The sequence below is a fragment of the Heteronotia binoei genome, chromosome 20 (assembly GCF_032191835.1).
Source record: "Heteronotia binoei isolate CCM8104 ecotype False Entrance Well chromosome 20, APGP_CSIRO_Hbin_v1, whole genome shotgun sequence".
In the NCBI taxonomy this organism is placed as follows: Eukaryota; Metazoa; Chordata; class Lepidosauria; order Squamata; family Gekkonidae; genus Heteronotia; species Heteronotia binoei.
In genome coordinates this window covers 24294776-24322050 of record NC_083242.1, presented here as the reverse complement: position 1 = coordinate 24322050, position 27275 = coordinate 24294776, and the positions used below count along the sequence as shown (strand labels likewise).

Here is a 27275-nt window from a genome sequence, read left to right as displayed (position 1 = left end):
ACAGTAACTTTGTTTCAAACACGGATTAACACATGCTCTAAAACTCTGCTGCCCGCAGCGATGATTCTGGTGAGCACTCAGAAGGCCAGCATGGGAGCCGCCAGCCTCCGTGCTGCTTTACACGTCGATCAGCTGAAAGAGCCCTGGGAGCGTGGAGCTTCAGCCATGCATTAAAATTGGGAGGGAGGGAACACATATAAAGCTGCCTTATACTGAATCAGACCTTTAGTCCATCAAAGTCAGTATTGTCTACTCAGACTGGCAGCGGCTCTCCAGCTAAGGTTCTACTTGCCTGGACCCTTTTTTTAGTTGGAGATGCCGGGGATCGAACCCGGGACCTTCTGCTTACCAAGCAGATGTTCTGCCACTGAGTCACCGTCCACTGAGCCACCAGAGGGGGGAAGACAAATAGGAATTTGCCTAGGAGGCGAGGGGCCGATTTTGGATCCCCCGCCCTGTTGGCACCCTATGCAAATGCCTGCTTTGCCTAGTGGGTGAACTGGCCCTGAGGGGGAGGTATTTGTGAATTTCCTGCCTTGTGCAGTTGGACTAGATGTCCTTGAAGGTCCCTTCCAACTCTATGATTCTAAACTGGGGAGAGGGGGGGCGTTCCGAGATTTATAGTTCGGAAATCTCCCATTCCCATCTATTCCTGAAGTTCCTTTGCTCCTTTGAGGTCCCCCATGGAATGCCCTGGAAGTCGGAGCAAGTGTCCTCTTACAGCAGGGGTGTCCAACGGTAGCTCTCCAGATGTTTTTTGCCTACAACTCCCATCAGCCCCAGGCAGCATGGCCAATGGCTGGGGCTGACAGGAGTTGTAGGTGAAAACATCTGGAGAGCGACTGGTGGCCACCCCTGATTTAGTTTATCCAGATGTTTTTGCCTACCACTCCCATCAGCCCCAGCCATTGGCCATACTGGCTAGGGCTGATGGGAGTTGTAGGCGAAAACATCTGGAGAGCGACCGGTGGCCACCCCTGATTTAGTTTATCCAGATGTTTTTGCCCACCACTCACATCAGCCCCAGCCATTGGCCATACTGGCTAGGGCTGATGGGAGTTGTAGGCGAAAACATCTGGAGAGCGACCGGTGGCCACCCCTGATTTAGTTTATCCAGATGTTTTTTGCCTACCACTCCCATCAGCCCCAGCCATTGGCCATACTGGCTGGGGCTGATGGGAGTTGTAGGCAAAAACCATCTGGAGACCTGCCGTTGGCCACCCCTGTCTTACAGGTCTCTCCGGCGCGGCGGCTTCTGGTTCCCGACGAGGAGGGCCAGGCCAGGCCAGACGCGAAGAAGGTGCTCAGCGTCCACAGAGAGCCGAGCCTTCGCAAGGCTACCCGGAAGCCCTGGCTGCACGTCGTTCAAGAAAAAGCGAGTTCGAACTTTGCCGATTGTTTCCGAGCGCTGAACCGAAGGAAAAGAAGGGAACCCCGAAGGCGGTGCCGGGATTTCCGGACGCTCCACACTCCCCCCCCCCCCGCACTTCCGAACACCTCCGCTGAGAAGAGGCGCCCGAACAGACGCCACTTCCGGAGCAGGGCGGTTGGGAGGCCGGGAGCGCTCGCGCTCGCCCGAACATTCCCGAAAGCGGTGGGAGGAGAAGCCGAAGTGGGCCCGACCCTTTCCGAAGCCCCTCGGGGTGGAGCGAAAGCGAGGCTGGCCCCAACCTTGTGAGGGAGGGAGCGAGGCCGGCCGGATGTGAGCGGAGCGGCCGCTTCCTGTTTCCGCACTCCTCGCGCTTTGGGTGGTGGCCGTTGCCTTGTCGGTGGGGGCCGGTTTTTCTCCCCCTCTCCTCCCTCCCCCCTCCGCGTTTCGAAGGGCAGCGGCGGCCCCTCCCCCTTTTCTCCTCAGGCAATCTCGCGGGGGCTCCTCGGCCCACCCAGCAGAGCAGCAGCAGGAGGCCTCGAGAAGCGGCACGAAGCAGCCGCCGCCGCCGCCCCGATGCAGGCCATCAAGTGTGTGGTGGTGGGAGACGGGTAAGGCAGACGCGCCATCCTCAGCGCCGGCAGTGAGGCTCCTTCCCCTTCCCCTCCGGGCCTCCAGCCCCCCCCCCCCCCGTAATGGTGGTAGTTATCACGGCTGCGGTAAGTTTCCTGCGTGCCCAGCCTACCTCCCAGGGTTGTCGTGGAGAGAAGTCCGCTAAGTTTATTAGGTAAATAAATGATCTTGGTGAGCAAAAAATAAATAAGTAAAAATCCAGCCCTTTGGTCGGGTGCTGTCCAGCCGTTACCTTCTGCTTCTGGACGTTTTGCTCTCTAGAGAGGATTTATTGTATAATCGTCCCTTTCGCGCTTCTCTTGAGAAGGTAGATAGCAGTAGTCATTTAAAAAGTGGTAAATTACGAATACAGCATTAAATCAGATAAGATGGATACCAGATATGTAACCTCTCAACTTGAATTATTTGGAGGTATAAGTGCTTTGAGTGGTGGTGGTTTAAAGCTAATTTTTTTAAAAAAACGTTGTGAATACCTGGGTAGGCAATGCAAAAGAGAGTTTTTAGTTTAAAGTAACAGGAAGCCCTAACTCTTTCGGTTCAGGCTTATTGGTTTTTAGGAGGCTGGTGTTGAGGAGGTCTGTTTGTTATTTCTGTTCTCTAGATGTACTTGGGTTTGTTTGAGGAAAAGCAATATAGAAATATACGTTTTTATAAAAATAATGGTAAGTAGACAGTAGGCCCATTAGTCCTCTCAGGTAAAAAGGCAGTATTTCTCCTTGCGGTCCCACCCAAATAGACAGATCACTGATTCTGTTCTGCTTCAGTTTGGTCCCTTATACGTCTCCCTAGTTTGCTTGCTCAGTATATCTGTATTTGGTTAATATTCCTGTGATTTTCTATTTGTTTTTATTTTAGTTACAAAATTTATATATTACTTTTCTGCCTTTACAAGGGTTGCGAACGTTACTAACAGTTTAAAACACACATGATAAGTTGTTCTGAGATTATTGAATAGCATTATCCAGGGTTTCCCAAACTTTTCTTTCCCATGGCCCAATTATTTTTACATTTCTCCTTCATGGCCCACTAAAATTTGGGGGGGTGGAGCCAGGAGACTTTGGGGGTGGAGCCAGGAGCCAGGAATCATGTCATTTCCTGCGGTGTCACCTCCAGGTCAAGGGCCAAGTGATGTCACTTCTGGGGCACACTGAACCAAAACTCCACCTTTGAACATCTACAGGAGGAGTTTAATTTTGGTGTCAGACAGCTGTTAAAAGCAGGACCAGTAAAATGGTGCCAAGTTCCTAGTATCATCACTTCCAGTGCTGTTGAGATATACAGCAGTAATCTCCAATAATCTCTTTCTGCCCCACACCTCTCACTCACTCACACAGAAATCTCATAGAAAGGCCAGCTGGCTACAACTGGGGTGTCAACTTTTCATTGGCAGAGCTCCTATGTCTGCAACAACAGTATGATGAATAGAAAAGTTTTAACCAGTAAAAATGGAAGGAAAGAAATAAAGAGAAAGGGAAGGAAAGGGAAAGAAAGACATGGAAAGAAAGAACATAAGAGAAGCCATGTTGGATCAGATCAGTGGACCATCCAGTCCAAAATTCTCATACACAATGCCCCCAAAGCACCAGAATGTCCAGTGGAGCCAGGGTACTAGAAGCCCTCCCACTGTTGCTTCCCCCCCCCCCACACCAGCACTAAGAATACAGACAGGGCATCACTTGCTGGGAAAGAAAGAAAGAAGGGGGGGGGGAAGACAAATAAATAAAAAGCCTTACTCACCATCAGATGACCCCAGCCAGCAACAATTCTGCCCAGGGGTTGTTTGGTATATAAAAAAAATAGCTACTGGAATGCCCACTCCCTTCCTGGCAGAATATACATCCCCCTTTCTTTGCCACCCATGCCTCCTGGGGAAATCTCTTCAAAAGAACATACTGCAAGACATATGAAAGCTCGTACCTTGAACACTTCATGGGTCTAAAGTGCCAGTGGACTCCAGTTTTTCTCTCAAACAATGGGAGCCGGGGAGAAGGAAGGAGGGGCAGCCCAGCTCCTCTCTGCACAACACAGAGATGGGGGAAGGAAGGAAACCAAACAGAGCTTAGGCTTTGCAGCCTGTGTCAGTCTTCAAGGCTAGCTTTTCTCTGCACGACACAGAGAAGGGGGAAGGAAGCCAAATGGAGCTCAGGCTTTGCAGCCTGTGTCAGTCTTCAAGGCTAGCTTTTCTCTGTGCAACACAGAGACGGGGGAAGGAAGGAAGCAGAACAGAGTTCTGTCAAGCAGGGTAGAATTCCACTGGTAATTGATTGTTTTAGGGTCCTCCATAAAGCTGGCCTGTGAAATATCATGGAGGACCAAGGTCTATTAACTCTGTTATTCTTTCCCCCTCCCCCTTCTTGCTTTATTGCTTGTGAAGTAGAAGTAGAGAGAAATGAAACTAACTTGACAAAGAGTAATCAGCACCTTCCCATACATTCCTGTTAGGGAGTGTGGCAGATTTGGGGAAAGCAAGGACGGAGTCCTGATAACGCTATGAGAATGTAGACATTTATGATGGTTTATGTGTGAGAGCGCATCCCTCGCTCCCACCTTTTGGAATCCTTTTGAAGTATGCCTTAAAAGTATTGTATCAATGTATCTTCAGCATTACTCTCAAGAATCTGTTACACAAAGTATCGGTCTATCAATAAATGTAGTTTTGTATCAAACCTGACTCGTCATGCTTGACGAGTTCATGCTTTGCTGGGGGTGGGGCTAGCTTTGGCTTTTCTTGTGACCCGGTAGTGAGGCTTCCGTGGCCTGGTACTGGGTCACGACCCTGCAAATGGGAAACGCTGGCATAACCATAATGTTAAGTTATGAAAGCCCCATCTTGTGCATGGTTTATTTATAACTAAGTTTGGATTTACTATGTAGGAGTTTGCTCCCAAATTGATTCATATGGTGTTGTATCCCAAATCTCTAAGGCCTGCCAGTGTTGGTTTTTATGTTTTTTCTTCTCCTTGCCGGAGTTCTCAATGGATCCCAATATTTGGTTTCTTTTTTCAACATGGAGCACCTGATAATTCCTGTACAAGTTGTCTTGTACACACCCTGCCTGGGAAGAACACAGGACACTTCTTTACATTGGGACCATTGTTATAAGGACAGCCACAGCCTTTCATACAGCAAGTTGTCTTGTTTAGGGTAGCCTTCAGCTATTTAGCGTAATGCTTTGGGTTTCTATTTCTTGATTCATTTACATCAGAGGTAAGAACATGGGCAGGGATGGGCAACCACTGGTGGTGAAGATGCAGATAGAAACCTGGTGCTTTCAGTGGGGGTGAAGGTGCAGATACAAACCTGGTGTGTTCACTGCTGACCAAGTCAACTGGAGCCCCAAGACTTGGCTGCTTATAGTCTGGAGAGACTTGCCTTTGGACTTGAGACTGTTGTTAAAAACATCTGTACAGATTGGGTGATCAGCCATTCTTGTCCAGCTTATCAAGGGTTAAAATCTGTTAATATATACAGTAGATAGAATGATTTAATCAGATGGGATGGTACTTTCAAAATGAGGCAGTTAGCATAGGGGCTTCACGTTTGTTGTTGACAACAGACATTTGTGGCTTTGGCAAAGAATCTCTGCTCCATTTTGCGGTTAATAAAGGAAAGTCACTTCCTGAAGCTGGGGAGAAGTTGTTCAAGGTTGAAATACGAAGCATATTTACGAGGAATAAAGTCCCACTGGACTTGGTGTGACTTGCAGTCTAATCCTAAATATCTGGACTAGGAAGTAGGTGTTGCCTTCTTGGGCCCCTGGGAGCGAGTTCAGTCAGTAATCTAAATAAATGGTCATAGTAAGATTTTTATTCAAGACTCCTTGGAATTGTGCATGGTTTCGCACTGGATAACGGTCTTCTTAATTCAAACAGCTGGATACAGTCTAAGTTTGTGTGCAATTTGGTCTTGCAAGTTATCGGGTAGTCTGTTTCTGAAGGCTCCTTAGAGGTTTTTCTGTGGTTCCTTATATATTTGAGAATAGTTTTGAAGTTTTTAGGGTTTAGTAACATTTAAGAGCTGAAAGGACTATTTTCATGCCTAGAACTGAGAACTTTCCCCTTTTTTGTAGGATAACAATTCATCCCACATGCAAACATTGCCATCCTATCATGTAGAAATTTGGTAACAGTGCCTAGACATTTGCTAATTTTTAGCTCTGTGTGTGGCTAACATGTAAGTTTGATTCTAGCTTCCAAGTATTTGAAATATTTTTCACCCAGCCCTAATTTTATTGACTCCTGTTTGAATAATTTGGGACAGGGGAAGAATAGCAGAACTTATCTGAGAGGAAAAACTAATAGTCCCCATAGAATGTAACCCCTTCTGCTGTTAGGCTTTCTGAGCATGTTCTGCCAGTTGCCTTGGTTATTTCATGTGCAAGGGCTTTGGCGGCATCTGCTACTAAAGATTTCTGATTGGAGCAGAGGTCCATCAGTGGCTATTAGCCACGAAGTATAGATGGAACTCTTTGTCTGGAGCACATGATGCTCTTTATTCTTGGTGCTTGGGGGGGGGGGGGTCAACAGTGAGAGGGTTTCTAATGTCCTGGCCCCTGATGGCACCTGGTTTTTTGGCCACTGTGTGACAGAGTGTTGGACTGGATGGACCACTAGCATGATCCAACATGGCTTCTCTTATGTTCTTATGTGACACAAAGTGTTGGACTGGATGGGCCACTGGCCTGATCCAACATGGCTTCTCTTATGTGACACAAAGTGTTGGACTGGATGGGCCACTGGCCTGATCCAACATGGCTTCTCTTATGTTCTTCTGTGACACAGAGTGTTGGACTGGATGGGCCACTGGCCTGATCCAACATGGCTTCTCTTATGTTCTTCTGTGACACAGAGTGTTGGACTGGATGGGCCATTGGCCTGATCCAACATGGCTTCTCTTATGTTCTTATGTGACACAGAGTGTTGGACTGGATGGGCCACTGGCCTGATCCAACATGGCTTCTCTTATGTTATTATTTACTGAACAGTGTCCCATTGGTAGGAAAGATTTGGGACGACTGCCCTTATTTAATACTGCAAACTAAAATGACTGTGAAGGTTTGTTACAAGACCTCAGTGCGGCTTTGGTGTGTTGCATCTTTGAGTCAGGAGTGTATGCACTGTTTTTGCTGTAATTGCTACAGTGTGTCAGAGAGCAGCACTTTGTTTTCCTCCGTGGCAGTTATTCCCTTATGTGGCAGAAGGTAAAAGACCACACTGGAATGAAAAGATAAGCCTTCTGGTTTTTATCTGTGGTCTCATGTGGACTCCCCCTACCCCACCCCGTTGGTCACTGTGAAGTGTGACAGAACTTTAGGAATAGGCATTTGTATTGATATGTGCTGGGTTGCCTTACATGATAGTGATGTTTTCTTAGTGTGTAATCTTATATATATATAAAAACTTAATGTAGCCACCAGGTAATGTAAAAGCTTAATGTAGCCACTAGGTAAACTGCTAGGCAGTAGCTGTTGGTAGGCAACCAAGTTTGCTTCTGTCAGTAAAACGCAACCAACCTTGGTTCTCTCACTAGCTCTTTCTAGGCTTCTTTTTTCCTTTGAGGGAGAACTCATTGGGTCCAGGCCTGATTAGGGCTGCCAGTTCCAGGTTGGTGGGAAATTCCTACAGATTTTGTGGTGGAGTTTGAAGAGGGCAGAGTTTGGAAAGGGGAGACATCTCAACTGAATATATTGCCACAGAGTCCACCCTCCAAGGCAGTTATTTTCCCTAAGAGGAGAAAGATCTGTTATCTGGAGTTCAGTTGTGATACCAGGAGATCTTCAGGCTCCACCTGGAGATTGGTTGCCCTATGCCTGGCTGTTTGCTCCTGTTCAGCAGCAGCCCCTCTATGACAGCCAATGTGGCATAGGAAGTTAGGGCTTCAGAGCCAAGCCAAGGTTCTGCCAAGCCCAAGTTCTTGCTGTAGAAACTGACTGAGTGATTTTGGACCAGTCAGAGGCTTTCAGTCTTAACCTACCTCACAGAATAGTTGTGCAGAACAGAAGGGGGAGAGGAGAATGATGTAAGCTGCTTTGCCCCCCCCCCCCACACACACACTGTGGCTTTTTCTGAGCTGCAGGGAGATTTGAGGAATGGAGCCTGGAAAGTGTGGGGTTTGAGGAGGGGTGGGACCTCAGATAGCTAAAATGCCATCGACTCCATCCTCCAAACCGTCCATTTCCTCCTGGGGAACCATTGCTGCCAATTTCTATGTGCGGGCTGGAGATCACTCAGAATCACAACTGCTTTCCAGGCGGCAGAGGTCAGCTCCCCTGGAGAAAACAATATAAGTAACTGGTACCAATGTACAAATGAAAAAGTTACAAAAAATCACTGGTCAACAATAAATATTCACACTCTCAATGTGTGTACATGCATTTGATTTAGTGCAAATATAAGACAAAAAAAGACAAACGAACAATAAGGTATTTGTACTCACCCAAGTCATGCACTTCCGCTTGTGACGTTGTAATGGAGAGAAAAAGGAGGAACCTAGAAAGGAGTCCTCATAGTTTCACTTGTCTCACTTCGCCAGCCTCTTTTCTCACTGTTTTCCGGAGCCACAGTAACTTTGTTTCAGACATGAAGCAACGCATGCTCTAAACCTCTGCTGCCGGCAGAGGCTGATGCGGTATGAGGCTTCAGGAGGGGGGAGGAGATGGAAAGCTGAAGTCAGATCAGTTCCCCTACAGAAAATGGCCACCTATCCACAGACTTTTTTCTGTGCTCAATGAACAACACTTTTTTCTATCTACTTCATCTGAGCTTCACTTTTTTTTCTATCTACTGGATGTTGCAGATCAGGGAAGCATAACAGGCCATCTGTAAAACAAGGCTGGGGTTATGCAGCTAGATTTTTTGAAAAGGAGAAACAAATATTCCTGTGTTGTCTGAGTATAAATGGGCACCAGAACAAATGTGTGTAGCTTCTCTGAGAGCTACAAATGTAGCTCCAAAACCCTTCACGGCTGTCTCTGGTGTGTGGCTCAGGCATTACATTACTGAGACTCATTTATGAGTTCTCTGAAGGTTTGATATAGATCAAAACTGTTCAAATTAATTTTGAGCAGGGTCAGATTACATACTGAACAAACATGTTTAATAGTACAACTCACATGACAGGCACATTTCTGGTAACTCCAAGGTAATTGATGAATATATAAAGGTAGTCCCCTGCGCAAGCACAAGTTGGTTCCAACATAAGAACATAAAAGAAGCCATGTTGGATCAGGCCAATGACCCATCCAGTCCAACACTCTGAGTCACACAGTGGCCAAAAAACCAAGTGCCATCAGGAGGTCCATCAGTGGGGCCAGGACACTAGAAGCCCTCCCACTGTGCCCCTCCAAGCACCCAGAATACAGAGCATCACTGCCCCAGACAGAGAGTCCCAATGATAAGCTGTAGCTAATAGCCACTGATGGACCTCTGCTCCACATGCTTATCCAATCCCCTCTTGAAGCTGTCTATGCTTGTAGACGCCACCACCTCCTGTGGCAGTGAATTCCACGTGTTAATCACCCTTTGGATTAAGAAGGACTTCCTTTTATCCTTTCTAACCTGCCTGCTCAGCAATTTCATTGAATGCCAACTCTGGGGTATAAGCTGTGGAATAATCAGTGTATGTGTAAAGTAGTATTTTATAATAAATTAGGAATGTTGATGATCTCCCAATATGTTCCCCAAAGAGATTCACACTCAGCAGAACAACACTTTACTGGTAATCGCTGGCCCAAGAGACATCGCCTGACCTCGGCCAGAACCTTTTCAGCTCTGACTCAGACCTGGTGGAACAAGCTCCCAATTGAGATCAGGGCCCTGTGGGACTTATTGCAATTCTGCAGGGCCTGTAAACTGGAGTTGTTCCACCAGGCATTTGGTTGAGGCAGTGGGCTCCTCACTGTATCTGGCCTCTTCTGCTCTTAACCAGCTCCTCCTGCGCTATTTGCTATACCAACTTGTATCATAGGCTGGGGGCTGGGCCCAGTTGTTAGCTTGATGGTCCTTTCTGGAGCCTTACACAATCATATCCCTGAGATCTAGGCATTGCCATCTTGCCATCATGTGGATTGAGTTGTTGTCGTTTTAAGATTTTAATTTAAATTTATATTTAATTGAGATGGAGGTTAGTTTATGTGGTAAAGTTGTTTGTTGCGGCATCTATTTAATCAGAGTTTGCACGCCACAGTGTCTGCCTTCAGTGACCTAGTAGGCTCAGGGTGGGCCAATAAGATCCGATGGGGGAGGCCACAGTGGGGTCGGGGGTCCCAGTGTGGTCAGGGCATAGGAAGGAGACGGAGACATGCTCAGTCCCCTTCCAACCTTCATCCCATCCTAAGAGATGCTGGCTGTGGGGATAGGAAATTATATCCTTTTCCAACACGGGTGCTGTGCAGTGCCAGGTCTATCAACAATGATCTCTGTTCTCCAGGATTACTTGGTGGAACAGGCAGTAGACCTGGCTTGCGTGCTGAGACCTGGGTGTGGGATGGTGAAACCATTGCCTTGCGGCAGCCCCCCCCCCCCCCATCTTCAGGGCATTCTCTAAGACACAGATTGCTGGCATTTGAATATGTGGGCCTGGTGTGGGATGCTGAGGAGAGCCTGGCCGTCTCGTTGGTGTACCATCTCCCTAAAGCACCAGCCATTGTCTTGCCTGGCCTGATGGAGCTTGTATCTGCCTGGGCACTGAAGTATCTCAGACTATTGATTCTGGGAGACTATTAATGTCCATGCTGAGGTTGTAACCTCCTCTAAGGCTAAGGACCTGATGTTTTCCATGGCGGCACTAGGGCTCTCCCAAAGTGTTTTGGCTCCCACACATCAAGCGAGCCATATGCTAGATCAGGGGTGTCAAACATATGGCCTGTGGGCCAGATCTGTCCCTCAGAGGGCTCCAATCAGGTCCTCCAGCAACTGGCTTTTGTCTGCTTCATTTTCCCTTGCCTGATTTCTTCAGTCGCTATTTTGTGTTTCTCCCTCGATAAGCCAGCCAGCAAAGCAGCCTCTCCCTGCTCTTTCCCTCTTCCCCCTCCCTTTTCCCAAAGGGAGGAGGATGGAGGAGCAGCCTCAGCCAATGCAGGAGCTTGGTTCTATAGCTCTGCTTGGTGATTAAATTTGCCAGGCTCAGTCAATCACACTGCAGAGCTACTGAGCCTAGCCTCTCTTCCTTCTAGTGACTGAAGCTCCTCCCCCTCCTCATCTCCTGGGGAAGGAAGGAAAGAGCTCGAGCTTCCTTTGCCCAGTCCCCACCATCAGGAGAGATACAAATAGCACTTTTAAGACTAGACATGTTTTTTTGAAGGCATGGGCTTTTTGCCTTGGTGCAGAGAGAGAGAGAGAAAGTTTTGTTGGGCTTGTTATGGGTGTAGCTGGGTTCCCCTTCTCTTTTTCATTGTATTCATGCCCTCCAATCTTTCTCAATAGGAAAGCATGTGAACCAGTGACAATAACATCAAGCCAGGATTAGGCTAGGAGTGTGTGTTCAGTCCAGGTTAATTCAGCAAATTTCCCTTTCTTTCACATATTCCTTTGATTGGTGATCTTGAACTTAGACTTCCCAGATAGTAAGTAGGCTGATACTAACCATTGTACATGACTGTCTCTCTGTTCTTGCACTGCCACATAGGAGTTGTTATTTTTCTGGGGAAGACTATAGTTTTGTAGACAAGCATACAGCCCTCGGTCTGCGCCATGGTGCCCTCACATGTTCTTGACTAGTACGTGAAGCAACCTGTACAAAAGCTCATAATGCCAGCTGCTTCATGTTTTCCTCTGGGTCTTTGGCTCAAAGCATTAACCATGAGATCTCTGTAATGAATGTCAATAAATCAAAAGTAGATTTACAGCTTACAGATGTGTACACCTGAACAATACCTGAACAACATATTCAAGATTGGTACAGCACAGACATTGCAGTTTTTGATGCAGTAATTAATAGCAGGAGGTGACATTTATCAGAGGCTGTAAAACAAAATATTGCAAGTGTGCTAATGTTTTAAGCATGTTTTATTTTAAATAAAAAAAATCTTTAATTGTGTTTGTGCCCTTTATAAAGCTTCTATCTCCACTACCTGACATTACATTTTATGACACACATGACCTGACCCAACAAGGTCTCATTTATGTCAATCCCTGCGCTAGATCTTATCTTTGTCTCAGGGATTGGAGTGGACTGTATCACCACGGATGTTGTGCCATGGTTGGACCACTTTGTCCTGAAGGCCTGGCTGTGTATGTCTAATCCTTCCTATTTATTCATGCCCTCCAATTTAGGTGGTGAGTGGATTTATGCTTGCCCGTGGACCAAATGGGCCCAAGTAGGCTCCAGGAGGCTCTGTGGGATCTGATTTTCCCTTGTGCCTGTTGGATGAGCTGGTGGAAGATTGACATAGCCATCTTTCTGAAGCCATCGAAAGGAGCATCTGAAGCATCTTTCTGTTGCTCCCCAGCACCCTTTCCACCCCCATACCAACTTGGCTCCCAGAGCTGAGGCAGATGAAACAGGAACTGAGATGACCAATGAGAGTGTGGTGGAGGGCCTGAGATGAAGCTACAAGAATGTCTTATAGGTTGTTTATGAAGGCCTATGAGATGATGACAAAGGCCGCAAAGAAGGAGTTCTATGTGGCCTCCGTAGGTTCTGCAAAATAGCACGCAGCTCAGTTATTTAGATTACTTTGGTCTTTAACATCTTTGCCTCAGGGCATGCCAAATGCTAGGGAATTGTACATAGGCGGTGTGGCTTTCATGGATTATTTTGCAGATAAAGTCTTGTCATTCTGCTGTGACCTTCCAGACACAATTGATACAATAATGGAACTGGAAGCCCCTAGCCCATCTTCAGGTCCAGTTTTGGACTATTCTCTCCTAGAATGAAGCTGATAAGACCCTGGCTGCTGTGAAACCCACCACTTGCCCCCTTGATCCTTGTCTGTCATGGCTAGTTAAAGCCTGTGGTGGCAGTGTATGGACTCCCCTGAGGGAGATAATCAACTTATCCCTCTCAATGGGGGCATTCCCAGGGGCCTTGAAGGAAGCAGGAGCAAACTACCGCGCAACTGGCTGGGCAAGTTAGTGGAGGAAGGCAGTGGCAATGCAGCTCCAGGCTTTCTTGGAGGGCGCTGATGTCCTGTATCCCTTCCAGTCTGGCTTCTGCCCTTCTCATGGGATGGAGACAGTGTTGGTCACCTTGGTGGATGGTCTCCGGAGGCATCTGGATTGAGGCGGTTCAGCATTGCTGATCCTTCTTGATCTGTCAGCAGCATTTAATACAGTCAACCATGATGTGTTGGCCTACCACCTCACTGACATGGGGATATGGGGGCTGGCCTTACAGTGGCTGGTCTCCTTTCTCCGAGGTCAGGGACAGAGGGTGGCTCTTGGGGGTGAATTATCCCAGTGGCACCCATTACAATGTGGTGTGCTGCAGGGAGCAATTCTTTCCCCAATGTTATTTAACATCTATATGCACCCCATCGCCCAGATTATCCGGAGAATGGGCTGGGGTGTCACCAATATGGAGACGACACCCAGCTCTATCTGCTGAGGGATGGCCACTTGGATTCAGCACCAGAGCATTGCAAGCTGTGGCTGGATGGTTGCAACAGAGCCGGCTGAAACTGAATCCATCAAAGAAGAAGGTCCTGTGCCTAGGTTACAAGGGGGTTGGGATCAAAGATCAGGCTTTGATGGGGCTCCATTGGTGCCCACATTGGGGATGAAAAGCTTGGGGGTACTCCTGGATGCCTCTCTAACCATGGAGGCCCAGGTTACCACCACTGCCAGATCTGTCTTTTTCCATCTGAGGCTGGTCAGACAGTTGGTCCCATATCTCACCCCCCATGACCTGGCCACAGTGACCCATGTGATGGTCACTTCCAGGCTAGATTATTGTAACTCTCTCTACATGGGGCTGCCCTTGACCCTGCTCTGGAAACTCCAGCTGGTGCAGAATGCAGCTGTTGATGTCTTTCCCTGTATGGGCATGGAGCCATCCTGTGCCACGTGAAGTACCTGATCTGGCTCACAGTGCAGGTACTTACCTTTAAAGCCCTATACGGCCAGAGGCCAGCATACCTTCTGGACTGCCTCTCCCTGTATGAGCCCCACAGGCCTTTACGATCAGCAACCCAACACCTTTTGGTGGTACCAGCCCCAGAGGTGTCCAGCTGGCCTTGACGAGGGCCAGAGCCTTTTTGGCCCTGGTGGAATGAGCTCTCCCTGGAGATCTGGGCCCTGCGGGATCTGCTTTAGTTCCGCACGGCTTGCAAAACAGAGCTCTTTCACCAGCCTTTCAGCTGAGGCAGGGGATGTTACTGGCCCCTCCCCTTCCATTTCCACCTCAGTGTTGTAGAACCTGCTGGTCCTGGACAATAGGCCAGGCCTGTGAGGCAGAATTTGTCATTTTAGCTTCCACTGTTTAGTCTGTAATGTTAGATCTTATATATTTTAATTTGGTTTTAACTGTTGATTGTCTTTTATGGTGTAACCCGCCCTGAGCCTGTTCTATGGGTAGGGTGGGCTCTAAATCAAATAAATAAATAAATACAAGTATTTGTGTTTGTTGGCACATTGTACTCCGCCCTGAGGGAGGGATGGTGGCTCAGTGGCAGAGCATCTGCTTGGTAAGCTGAAGGTCCCAGGCTCAATCCCCGGCATCTCCAACTAAAAAGGGTCCAGGCAAATAGGTGTGAGCTTGAGACCCTGGAGAGCCGCTGCCAGTCTGAGTAGACAATACTGACTCTGATGGGCTGAGGGCCTGATTCAGTATAAGGCAGCTTCATATGTTCATATATGAGCCCGCTTGTGGGGAGGGTGGGTAAAAATCTAATAAATATATGACGATTCTGACATTTTTAATCCCATCTTTCCTCCAAGGAGCTTAGGATACATGTCCTCCCTTCCCCACCATGTGATCCTGTGAGGTAGGTTAGGATGAGAGGCTGGCCCGAGGTGCTCCTAGTGAGAATCATGGTTGAAAGAGTTGAACAGAGGACTCCTTGGTCCTCGTTTGGCCTTCTAGCCATTAGACAGTCCCCAAACCACTTTTAAGGGGATCTATTTTGTAGCAAGGACAATTTTTAAAGTGAGTCATCTTGTTGGTAAAAGGGTGTATTGGTCAGGGCTGTCAGGTTAAAACAGTGGCATACTTACCACTCTCAGGCTTTCAGAAGGTCTTTTGCATTTTTGATAAGAGAAAGTTGCCAGCAATTTCTCTAGCTAGGAAATGACTTTACTTTCTTCTCTTTCTGTAATTGGAATGAGTAATTACAAATGCTGTTTTTCCTTCTCTTGAGTAACTGTACAGAGGGTTTTCTGATTTATAAGGCAGAGCACCAGCAGGCTTAGAAGACAGGAAGCTTAGGGTGGGGGAATTCTGTAGTGGAAGCCTCTGGGACTTGTTTATTCTTGTTGGCATTTCCTTGTTTTAGGGGACTTGCCTGACTTGTGCAATGTGAGCACTAGGGAGGCAGCTCTCTTTCGCCTTCTGTACTTGCCTTGCCTTCTGGGATTTCTTTCCCAGACTGGTCTCAGCAGACTTGGGGCTGGAGGGGAATATGCAAGAACTCAAGCAGGGAAATGTGAATAGACAAGCCTGGAACATGTGGTTTAATCCTATTCTCTTAGGGAGCTCTCTTATCTATGATTACCCCCACAAGAGCCCTGTAAAGCAGCTTCCATTGGGAAGGCTTCTGTTCTCCAAGGATTCCAAAGTGATCATACCATACCATACCATACCATAGACCTTTATTGGCATTAATAGAAGAATACAGTATACTTTAAAACCAACAGTGACACTATAAAATATAATAAAACCTTTAAAAACCTGCAAAAGTAATAAAATAGCAGTAGGCTATGATTGAGTAAAAGCCTCTCTGATTTGGATCGCAACCTGTAAAAAGCAAGCAACGTGAGTAGTGACAAAGTTGTGTTTCCCGTGGAGTGAAAAACGAACCTTGGCATTGTCAGAAAGGCCTTGATGGTCAGAAAGCAGTGCATCTAGGTATCTTGCACGTGGACTGCTATAAAAAGGGCAGTCCAAAAGAACATGAGGGACCGTTTCGATGACTCCTTGACTACAAGGGCATCGTCTAAGATTGCGGGGGATTCTGTGGTGTCTTCTGAAAAGGATGGCTGATGGTAATGCATTAAGTCTAGCCAGCATGAATGCTCTCCTTTGGTGAGGAGCAGTTAAAAAGAGGAAACAGGGAGCTTTTAATGATTCCAAAGTGCAGACATTCCTGGTAGTGCTTGTTTTTTTGTGCAGACGTTTGTTATGTTTGGCGCTCAGGTAGTGACTTTCATCTTCATGGTGCTTTGTAGGCTCAGTGATCACAGTATAGCTGCAACACAATGAGCTCATTGGGAGGGTTAGACAAACAAAGGCTTTTTAGTCTGGAGCTGGGATTATAAATTGGATATTCCTCGTAGCTGTGACTTTAAATAGTTAGCCAGTCTTCTGACATACCCTACATGGTTCCTCATTCTTTAGCTGATGCTGGCACTGGGGTTTTTTCCCCCCCAAAAAACAACTTTCCACAGCTCCCCCACAGGATGCAGCTTCATATTATTTGTATTTCGTGGAAGGGGGTGTCTAAAACAAGAGGCGGAACATCATAAAGGAAATGGGAGGCAACTGATGAAGCACCAAGAAGAGAAACCGAAGCAGGATTTTTCTAGTTAGGTGAAATTTGAAGCATACAAGAATGTCAGTGCACGGCTGACCAAAGAGCAAATCAAATGTTTATCAGAAATCCCTGATGCCTAAAAATGAATAGCAGTGCCTAAGCTCCTTAGCAGCATTTTCAGCTGAGTATTTTTATGTATTTGTAACACTTCGCATTGAGCAAAGTAGAACAATTCTGTATCTTCACATCAACTTGGTGAGGAAGGCTTGATTGATAGAATCTTGACCATCACCACTGAAGGAAGGCCATTCTGAACATGCTGATCTGGTATGCTGTAGTACAGCCTTTACCAGATTGCACCACATCAGACCGCAAGAATATTATTCTACTTATTAAACTCCTTGTCCATAGATAGCAAGCATTTTGCCCATAGATAGCAAGCATTGGGGAGGGACGGTGGCTCAGTGGTAGAGCATCTGCTTGGGAAGCAGAAGGTCCCAGGTTCAATCCCTGGCATCTCCAAAAAAGGGTCCAGGCAAATAGGTGTGAAAAAAAACTCAGCTTAAGACCCTGGAGAGCCGCTGCCAGTCTGAGAAGACAATACTGACTTTGATGGACCAAAGGTCTGATTCACTATAAGGTAGCTTCATATGTTCATTTTCAGGGCTAAGATTAGGCTTGGAACCCCTTTCCCCTGACATGCTAGCTTTCTGTGGGTACAGAGCCTTTTTATAGGGAGCACTCAATCATATGTTGGTGCCTAGGAGAATGGACCTGTGTTAGGTTTCCAAAAATCAGGTTTAGATATGCAGTGAGGAGTATGAAGCTTTGCTTGATTGATCGCTTCTGAAATGCATTAAATACTGATGGGATCAGTCTTCCTACAGATGGCAGGAGATGATTTTGTGTGTTCTGTGTGGATGGGTTCTTACCTGAATGTCTTTCTTTTTTCTTCACAGTGCTGTAGGTAAAACATGCCTACTCATCAGTTACACAACCAATGCATTTCCTGGAGAATACATACCCACAGTGTAAGTGCTAATTTTTAATTCCAACCCCCCCCCCCCCCCCCGGCACTCTTCAGTGTCTAAACTGCACAATTCTCGACTTCATTGTTGAGCAGGGGTTTGGGTTTGGCTGGGTCTCTTCCTGCTCCCCTCCTCTTCCCAAATACTCTGTCACCTGACTCCTATTGTTGAACATAAATCTTTTATCAACAAAGGTGACTTGCTTGTTTATTCTTCTTGGCATTTCCTTGTGTAGGAGGCATTTTAAATGCAGAAGAAGGTGGCACCAAATTGTACCTTACAATTACCTTGGTATTCTTTTAGAGCCTTTTATGTGAGTGTTCGAGAAACTCAAATTGAAAGCTCTCCTGAACATGTGGAGATAACTTCACAGCATCTTAGCTGTTGCTGCAGGTGTACATCTACAACATAAAATTTGCCAATGAGAAACAAACTTTTAAAATGAAAAAATTAACATGCATTATGTAAATGTGTGCCAGGGGATGAGTATTTGCTGGTGCTTTGTTGCTTGTACATGTAGTTGCAAACATACTTTGTCCCCATGTGACCAGTAGAGCAACCCTGCTGTTCAGACAAGGTAATTTTGCTTGATCAGCAGGCAGTTTTTCTGAGTTCTTTTTGCAGTGCTTTATGTATAATGTAATATGTAGACAGAAACACGCAATCCACCCACTTGGATTTTGGGTGCATGGCAGCATCACTGAAATGAATGGGAATTGTCCACAAGCAGAGTCACCCTGTTGCACAGCTCTCATTCACTCTGAGCCACCCTTGTAGGCGAGAATCTCTTTCTCAAGTGAGATTCACAGAGTGTGAAGTTTACATGAGTGTACAGAAGAAGATTTGGATTTATATCCCGCCCTATACTCTGAATCTCAGAGTCTCAGAGCGGTCACAATCTCCTCTACCTTCCCCCCCCCCCCCACACACCCTGTGAGGTAGATGGGGCTGAGAGTGCTTTTACAGCAGCTGCCCTTTCAAGGACAGCCTCTATGAAAGCTATGGCTGACCCAAGGCTATCTCAGCAGGTGCAAGTGGAGGAGTGGGGAGTCAAACCTGGTTCTCCCAGATAAGAGTCCGCGCACTTAACCACTATACCAAACTGGCTCTCTATCAGGACCAAAATCGCCCAGAATTTATTCACACTAACTTTTCTTTTTCCTTGTAGTTTTGATAACTATTCTGCCAATGTGATGGTTGATGGGAAACCAGTCAACCTGGGCTTGTGGGATACAGCTGGACAAGAGGATTATGACCGACTCCGCCCACTCTCCTATCCACAGACAGTAAGCTTTTGTCATGGAAGACTTGACTTCGTGTCTACCTTTATTTGTAGCTTCTAATTGCAGGTTTGTAGAAGGAGGGAGAAATGTCCCATGTGCTGGTTCAGATCTACGAGGCTACACAGGAACAAAGGACAATGTCTGCGTTTGCAAAATCAACTTGGACTATTAGGACTGGTGTGAGTGGCAATCCAAAAGAGCAGTTGTTGAGCCAAATTTCCACAGTAGTTGGTGCCTTCTTCCCTAACTTGCATTAGGACTACAGCTGAGTTTCATACATGATAAATCTCACACAGCTGGCCCAGTCTATAGTTCCTTCCATAGTCATCTGGCAGTGCAGAATCATCACATCTGAACAGCCTCTGTGAACTTCCTTTTGGACACAGTGATCCCTTGCTGCCAGCCGGTGTGAAAGTAACCACCTCTTGGGCTGTTCAGGATTGTCATGCCTGAAGCTGCCGTGACATTCACAAGCATGCTTTTTACTTTTGGAAGACTCCCATTGGGGCTCATGAAGGCAAAGCGGCCAGTGGATTGTATCTAAATCTCTAATTCTTAATTTGCCAGTGCTATGATTGCCAACTTTCCTATGTGTGACAGCTTTTCTGCCTCCCTGCTGCCATAATCACTATGCTTGCATTACATTTTTAACATGCAAAAATGTTCTAAATCTCTCTGACTTTCTCATCCTGTGGAGCTGTTAATTTCTTGCTGCCAAAGCGAGTGCTTTCCTCAGAAATGCTATTAGAGCTTGACCGAGCAGGTTTTGAGAGTTCTGGGTTGGTCATTTGTACTGGACCACAGAGGCTCAATGTGTTGTCCAAATAGTTCCAGGCAGCTGATGCCAAGGAATGCTCATCCAGAATTTACCAGAGTGCTCCCATGGTTAAATAATAAACTGAGGGTGCAGAACAGTTTCATCAGCAAGTGGAGCCCTGCTAAAAGCAGCCTTTGTTAGCCTTGCTGTTCAGGCACTGTCTGACACTATCGTTGATAAGCACTCGACAGCGCTTAGCTTTCATTGGGGAGCGGAGTTGAACTGTGGCGGAGGGGCTCATTAAAATGGCAATGCTGGGCAGAGCTGAAACAAGTTCATCTGAAGGACTTTGGATGGGATGAAATTGATTGGCACTCTCCATGCAAGCAGCTGGTTGAATAGTCTCATGTTGCCCCTTGGCCATGCTGGGGGCGTGGGCATGATGCAGCTTAATTCTTCAGAACATAATTTGCCGAAGTGATGAGTTAGGCAGTCATTTTTATATGTTTGCTTAAGGTTCATGATGCCCATCTCCTCATTCATGCTCTGCTCAGGGACTGGTGAAGTTTATCCCATTTAACTCCAGAAGTTAGTGTTCAGTCTATGAATGAATAGGTGGAATAGGAGTGGGGTGGTGGTGGAAGATAGGTATGAATTTCCTGTGCTGTGCAGGGCATTGGGCTAGCGGCCCTTGAGGCCCCTTCGAGCGCTGTGTTTCAGAGAAAGGGAACAAAGTTTTAACATTCAGACACGATGAAACTGAACTCTGCTGTGTTTAAAAAAAGGCCACACTGTTTTCGTTTTATGATATTTCCTTGCTTCACTCATGAGCCACTTAGATTTTCAGCTCTGAGGACTCCCATTTCATCTCCTAATATATACCCTGTGAAACCACAACCCCCCCCCCCCTCTTTCATTTTGGGCCTGAGACCAAGGAGCTGGCAATGACCTGTCCTTGGCTGTAGTGCTACTTCAGAGAGAAGTGCCGGAAGAGCCAGAAAAGAAACAAAAAGAGGCTTTTTGTTCCAAGAGAGACTCTAGAGTGAGAGTGACTCATTTGGGGCAATCACGAAGTAATGAGGAAAACACACACCTCAGAACTGCAGTGGAGTTACTATGTTGAGCCCTACTGAAAAGCTGCCAGAGGCTGCTGTAGGCATCTCTCCTGTTCTGAGCTCCAGCTGCTGGGTTGACCTGTCCTTAAGCCAAAAACAGATCCAAAGATGAGTCCTCTAGTGGCAAAATAGAGCAGAGGACAGGTCTCGCTTCAAGGATCAGAGTTATTGGAGAGGCTGAGATATGACTGAAGTTGCTTCTCTCTCATTTTGCAGTTAAGATATTAAACGCTGTACAGTCCTGCCCATTCACATGTGTGTTTGTAACTGTCGGAAAGAGCATTGTGACATTTTGGGCTAAATGGGATGGAGCAGACAGCTCATCTGCTTTTGCTAAAGTTTTGCACATTCATTGAGCCACCAGTGCAGTCAAAGTGTATTAGATAGAAACCTCTGTGACTGCTCTAGTCCGTTGATTTTGCTCTGTTCTTAGCGCCGCTCGTTGGAAAATCTCCCATAACATCAGTGGAGCTCACTGTCAAGTTAACGTGCTTAAAGCTTGAAGCCAAGCTACAGTCAGATGAATTTCAGTCCAATTTCTAGGATTTGTGCCACTTCAGAATACAAATAGGGGCTGGGTGGTGCATATAACTGAAGGCTTTCTTACATAGAACTGCCTGAAAACAAGGAGCCCTGGGAAATGACTTTAGCTACAGCTGTTCTCCTTGAGAAGCCAGATATCTGCAGAGGGAGATGTGCACGAGGGAGCAGTTTTGAAGTGAAGGTCTGTACAACGTGAATCCCTTCAACAGATAGGTCTACAGAGCAAAGAGCTTATGTTGTTCCCTTGGAAAGTCGCTCATAACTTTTAACTGAAGTTGTTTCATGCTATTACTAGGTTGAAGGAACGAATGGTAAGGATTTAACTCCCAGGGTGAAACGACAACCTATCTGCGTATGTAAAACTTTCCACCATTAAGCTCCAAGCTCTCTCGTCTTTTTTCTGCTTTTGCTCCTGCAGCCATAAACTGGCATCCTGTTTATTGCTTTCTGGGCTGAGCAGTCCTGGAGATGCTGCTTTCCCTTTTATAAAAAAGCCAGTTATATTCTGGCAGTCGGTAGCTATCATTTCAGTCCAGACTCTTTAATGTACAGATCCTAAAGGATCCAGGTAAATCCTTTGTTCTCCTGTTGGGGATAGGTGAGATTTGGAGCCTGCAGTTTCACCGTCCTGATGCATGTGTAACCGTTTGTTGCAAGTGCTTAGCTGTGGTGGTGTCAAGCTGGTGACCTAATGGAAGGCCTAGAGCTGCAAACAATCAACTAACACTCCAAAGCTCCTCTGATTCTTGCAGTGACAGAATAGTTGGGGGGGGGAGTTGGAGCAAAAACTGTGCATTTTCCTGTCAGATGATACTGAAGAACATCTGTCATAAGGCTGTGGAGATGTGTGGGAGTGGAATGGCAAGTGTTTGTGGCTTTAGCTTAAGTTAAACTGCTAGGAATAGGGTACCCTAAGCCAAGGGGCCCCAACCCCCAGACTGCAGACCAGTACTGGTCTGTGACCTGTTAGCAGCTGGGCCGTGGAGCAAGGCAGAGGCGCTGCACCACCGCCTGGGACCTGGGCTGACGAAAGAGGTAGAGCAGCCTGTCACCCCTTCCACCCACCCAGGACTTGGTGGATGAAAGACGCAGCATGGCCTCACTCCAGGGAGGCAGCCCCACTACCTTTTTCTCCTGGGTGGACAAAAGAGGCAGTGTTGCCTCGCTCCGAGGCAGCACCTCTTTCATCTGCCTGGGACCTGGGCAGACGGAAGGGGCAGCATAGCAGTGACCTTCGCCTACCCCTCATTTAAAGATCCCCATGTGGGGCAGGGACAGGACATTGGGGGGCAGCCTGGGGTGGCAAAAACCCCAGCCCTCAATCCCGGCCCATAGAAAAATTGTCTCCCACAAAACCAGTCCCTGGTGCCCAAAAGGTTGGGAGCCACTGCCCTAAGCCATGCTTTTCTGGTGGCATTTGCAGGCAAGCAACGTAGGTCAAATGTTTTAAATTTGAGTGGCAAAACGTTTCTGGTTAAAATGATTTGAAAGAACTTTAAAGAAACAAGTTGAATTTGGTCAATTACATGTAACAAAGGAGGAGGTACAGCAGTCCCTAGTACTCACCTTTGCAAGCTACAGGTGAGGAGTTGTACGTCTGAACATTGTCCAAAGGGGGGAAAACCCACCAGGCGTAGCAAGCTTGAACAGTCTCCCTGTAAACAGTAACTTCCTGTACCTGATGGATGTTTTTCCATTTAGCTTTGTTTTAAATATGGGAGCATTCAGTCATGTTACTTTTCCTTTTCTGTAGTCCAGCAACAGCCTAACTATCTTATCTGCCTGTATGTATCTACCTGGTTGTAGCTTGGATGTTCACATCGAGTTGTGCATAGTTTTAGGTGAATTTCCCCAGCTGCTCTTGTTCTGTAATTGCTCTCACCAGTTCTGTCTTCCCCCACCCTCTGTTGAAACTGACAGTGCCTCTTTTAGTCAGAAGTCCACAAAGACTACCAGAGTGCTCTTCTGGTCTGTATGAGAGGGAATGGGATTGGTCTCTCTTCATGAAGGCATCATTTGAACCTCATTGGGTTTGAAGGGGGGTGACGTTTGCTCACTTTTTGCATAATAAAGATGGAAAGTGCCCTTAAACGAAGGAAAGAATTCCAGTGTGCTCAGCTAGGAAATAAATCCTATTTGAACACAATGGGTCTTCCAAGTCAGTCAGTTTAGAGGTGAGCTGTGTTAAAAGTGCTGTGGAATATCATTGGCGTACTGAAATTTAAAAGACCCTCATGTTAAACAGCTGTTTCCCAGGTAACATTTCTTAGCACCACCAGACAATGCTCTAAATACTGTTCATAGTATGTAGTTGGGTAGGAAGCTGGGCGAGTTCCTCCCATTTTCCAGTGGTCCATCTTTGAACTCCAAAGAGAGGAGGTTTTGTAGAAGATTTCCATTTTGCCATTTATGTTTGTTATCCGCTAATAACTGGAAATCTTCACAGGTGGAGCTCAAAGCCTGGTTAGATAGAAAAAGTATTAAATCCAGAAAGTAACTGTGGAGACTGAGCTGCTTAAAATGCTGTTTTGCAGGATGTGTTCTTAATTTGCTTCTCGCTTGTGAGCCCTGCGTCCTTTGAAAATGTCCGTGCGAAGGTAAGTGGAAACCAGGTGTCTTTGTCTTAGGATGCCTTTTGTGAATTCTGAACTGCACTTACAATATCAAACGTTTTAAAAAATCCTTGGGTGAAGCAAAATGTTTACTTTTTGAAAAAGGAAAAAGCCCCATGTAAACATTCTTGGCAGGGGTTTTAAAATATACACTGTTGGTAATATGTTTGTTGCAGTGTTATGCCCTTTGAAAAGTAGTAACTTGCTAAAAAAAGTACAAAAAGAGCCCTGTGGCGCAGAGTGGTAAAGCTGTAGTACTGCAGTTGGAGCCCTCTGCTCAGGACCTGAGTTCGATCCCAGCGAAAGCTGGTCCGGGTAGCCGGCTCCAGGTTGACTCACTTCCATCCTTCCGAGGTCGGTAAAATGTGGGAAAGTGTAGATGACTGGGGAAGGCAATGGCAAACCACCCCCGTAAAAAGTCTGCTGTGAAAACATTGTGAAAGCAACGTCACCCCAGAGTCACAAATGACTGGTGCTTGCACAGGGGACTATCTTTTTTTTTTTAATAAAAGTACAAAACCTTTTCCCAAAATAATGTTGGAATGTTACATGTTAACTCTGCCACTTTATCTCCTCCATAAAATCTTGAAGACCCCCCGCCCCGAGGAACAGTTGTTTTATTCTAATGTTGGCACACAGTGAAGGCCAATGACAAACACGCTGGTTGTATTGGAACTGGTGGCTGTTCAGGATATTCAGTGAAAGCAGTGTTCTTCTTACATTATGTGCATCCCCAGGGAAGTAAAATGTTGGAATTATCTGGGAATATAAAAACCAGATGAATAGCAGAATAATCTCCTCAGCACTTCCAAGCACCGTGCAGAGTCAGACTCACCTGTTGCTAGAAGCACTCAAGCCAAATATCTGAGAAGCAGGTTGTAATCTGGAAGCAGGACTCTTTGGGGCCTAGGAAGATGCTCCCCTGTTAACTGCATCCTTTCCTCAGTTGTTCAGCTACATTGGAGGCTCCTGTACAGCACTCCTTCTGCAGCGGGCTCTGCAAGGGTGGGACGGAGGATCAAAGGGGTTTCTGCCTGCTGGCTGAGCACAGGAGATTCAACAGCCTCCTTTCCTGCTGATTGAACATCTCCTCAGTGACACAGAATGGCAAAGCTGCTTCAGCCATACAGCCGAGCGCTGAAAATTCTTCTGTTCCCCTTCTGATGCTCTGGATGAAAATCTGCATGCAGTTCCTGGCTCGTGCCCAGTATCTCTCAGTGAGCAAATGATATGGGGATTTCAAGCCTGTTGGACCCCTTGAAGTTTGTGCTCCTGCCGTGTTTCCAATAGCCTGGGTGTGAATGTGCATGCTCTGTGTCCTCATAAATGCGCACATGTGATCTTTGCTTCTGTTTCCAGTGGTATCCTGAAGTGCGGCACCATTGCCCCAATACTCCCATCATACTTGTGGGCACCAAACTGGATCTTCGAGATGACAAAGACACCATTGAAAAACTGAAGGAAAAGAAGCTGACTCCTATCACTTACCCACAAGGCCTTGCCATGGCAAAAGAGATCGGTGTGGCTCCCCCCCCCCCCCCCCCCGGACCTCTTTATGGGAACCTCATCAAAACTCAGTTGGTGGGGCTGGGATATTTGTTTTTTTATGTGATTCTCTCTGGCCCGCCTGCTTTTCACACCTTGCTTTGTGTCCTGCAGGTGCAGTGAAATACCTTGAATGCTCAGCACTTACACAGCGAGGCCTCAAGACAGTCTTTGACGAAGCGATCCGGGCAGTTCTCTGCCCCCCTCCCGTAAAGAAGAGGAAGAGAAAGTGCCTGTTGCTGTAATGTCACGCCCCCCCTGCCCCCCCCCTTTCAGAACCTTCTGTGCTTTGCTCGGAACAATGGAGCATTCACACCAATGCCAAGTTCTTCTGTTCAAAAAATTCTCTTCCAATTCTTTTTTTTTTTTTTTTACGAATCATCAATTATGTTCCCCTTGGTCGAAAGGGTTAGATTTCTTTTTTCCTTCTACTAAAGAGATCCTTAAAGTTAAACCTTTATAAAAGCCTTATTCCCCCCCCAAAAAAATTCTCTTGCTCAGATTAATCATGTGTTGCCAAATTATCTGCTCATCTGTTGCATTACGGTGCTTTGCCTACAGAGCACAAAATCTGCTTTATTTTTTTTTAAAGGCAAATAGGCATCTTTCAAGCTAACTAATGTGTTTAGAATTGCAAAACTTTATAGTCCTGTTTTCTCCTGGATAATGAAATCGTTAGGAAAATGGCAGCTGTTTTAACACTCATCCAGCTGGTGGTTATAGCATCCTCGGTCATGCCTGAACAAACACAATAACTGTCAGCACATCCGAGTTCCCTCTTCCAAAATGCTTTTCAGCCTATTAAGGACTGATGCTCTTTGTGAACCTTATTAACTTCCTTGACAGCAGTATATTGTGCAGGATGGGTGCATTGATCAGAAGTGGTTGCTTGACAGTATTTTGACTCTTGCCTACAGATCACTTTACACTACAAAATAGTTGAGATACGTAGGTCGTTCTTTGTATGGGGGAAAAGACACAGTAAGATTAAACCTTCGTTGCAACTAAAGCAGTAGCTGAGGGGAGGTTGGTCTTTACTTATTTGCATTTCCCAGTAGGGCATTCATTGTAACTGCAATTTCAGATTGGTCATCTTCCTCCCCTCCCCCGATTTCACTAGCGGCTTTTTTCTTGTAGATTCTCTTATTACAGAGCAATATAACTCGTATCTTTAGATTTTTCTATTTGCTTTATATTTTTGGTAGGCTAGAACGTTCATGCATAGCCTTTTTTCCTTTTTCTGCTCCAGTATTATACATGCTTCTGAGTTTTCCTTTAGTCTTTAAGTGACGGTGTATAAATCATGTGCAGCAGCTTTGCCAGGTCTAGTAAATTTTTTATACTTTGCTACCTTTCTTAATTGTCACTATTTGCTGACACAGTATCCTTACTAATGCTGTCCTTTTAACATCGCCATGAAGGCATACATCCTGTTTGCTCTAGTAACGGTCACTGGGTCTGTGAAGTTCTGTAACCGAGTGCTAACAATGTTCTGTACATCTCAAATGCTGGCAGGAACACTACAATGATTTACAACCTTTGAACTACTAGAACAAATATATATATGGAGTTTGCAAGATTGTGAAGTTTTTACATTTGATCTTTTTGGTAATGCAATTTAGCAATATATTTTGCATGTATGACTTAATAAATTCTTGAATCATTTTGGTGGTGAAGCTTGAATTTGTGAAAAACTTTTAACTGTATGTAGTTGAGACTCTGTTCACAACCTGAGTTCGATGCCGGCGGAAGTTGGGTTCAGGT

The 27275-nt window shown here is 46.2% G+C and overlaps 1 protein-coding gene across 1 annotated transcript; it reads left to right on the top strand.

The window, feature by feature from the left end:
- Positions 1-1682: 1682 nt before the first annotated feature.
- RAC1 (Rac family small GTPase 1) lies at positions 1683-27175 on the top strand. Its single transcript, XM_060260606.1, has 6 exons — positions 1683-1980; positions 17588-17659; positions 18825-18942; positions 23889-23951; positions 25326-25485; positions 25626-27175. The coding sequence occupies exons 1-6, from the start codon at positions 1946-1948 to the stop codon at positions 25754-25756; spliced, it is 579 nt and encodes a 192-aa protein (XP_060116589.1). The 5' UTR covers positions 1683-1945; the 3' UTR covers positions 25757-27175.
- Positions 27176-27275: the final 100 nt, after the last annotated feature.

Excerpts from the sequence above, each read along its gene's own strand:
- RAC1 (XM_060260606.1), top strand. The coding sequence starts at position 1,946 with ATGCAGGCCATCAAGTGTGTGGTGGTGGGAGACGG. Across the intron at positions 1,981-17,587 it reads TGTGTGGTGGTGGGAGACGG|TGCTGTAGGTAAAACATGCC; the intron begins GTAAGGCAGACG and ends TTTTCTTCACAG. Across the intron at positions 18,943-23,888 it reads CACTCTCCTATCCACAGACA|GATGTGTTCTTAATTTGCTT; the intron begins GTAAGCTTTTGT and ends GCTGTTTTGCAG.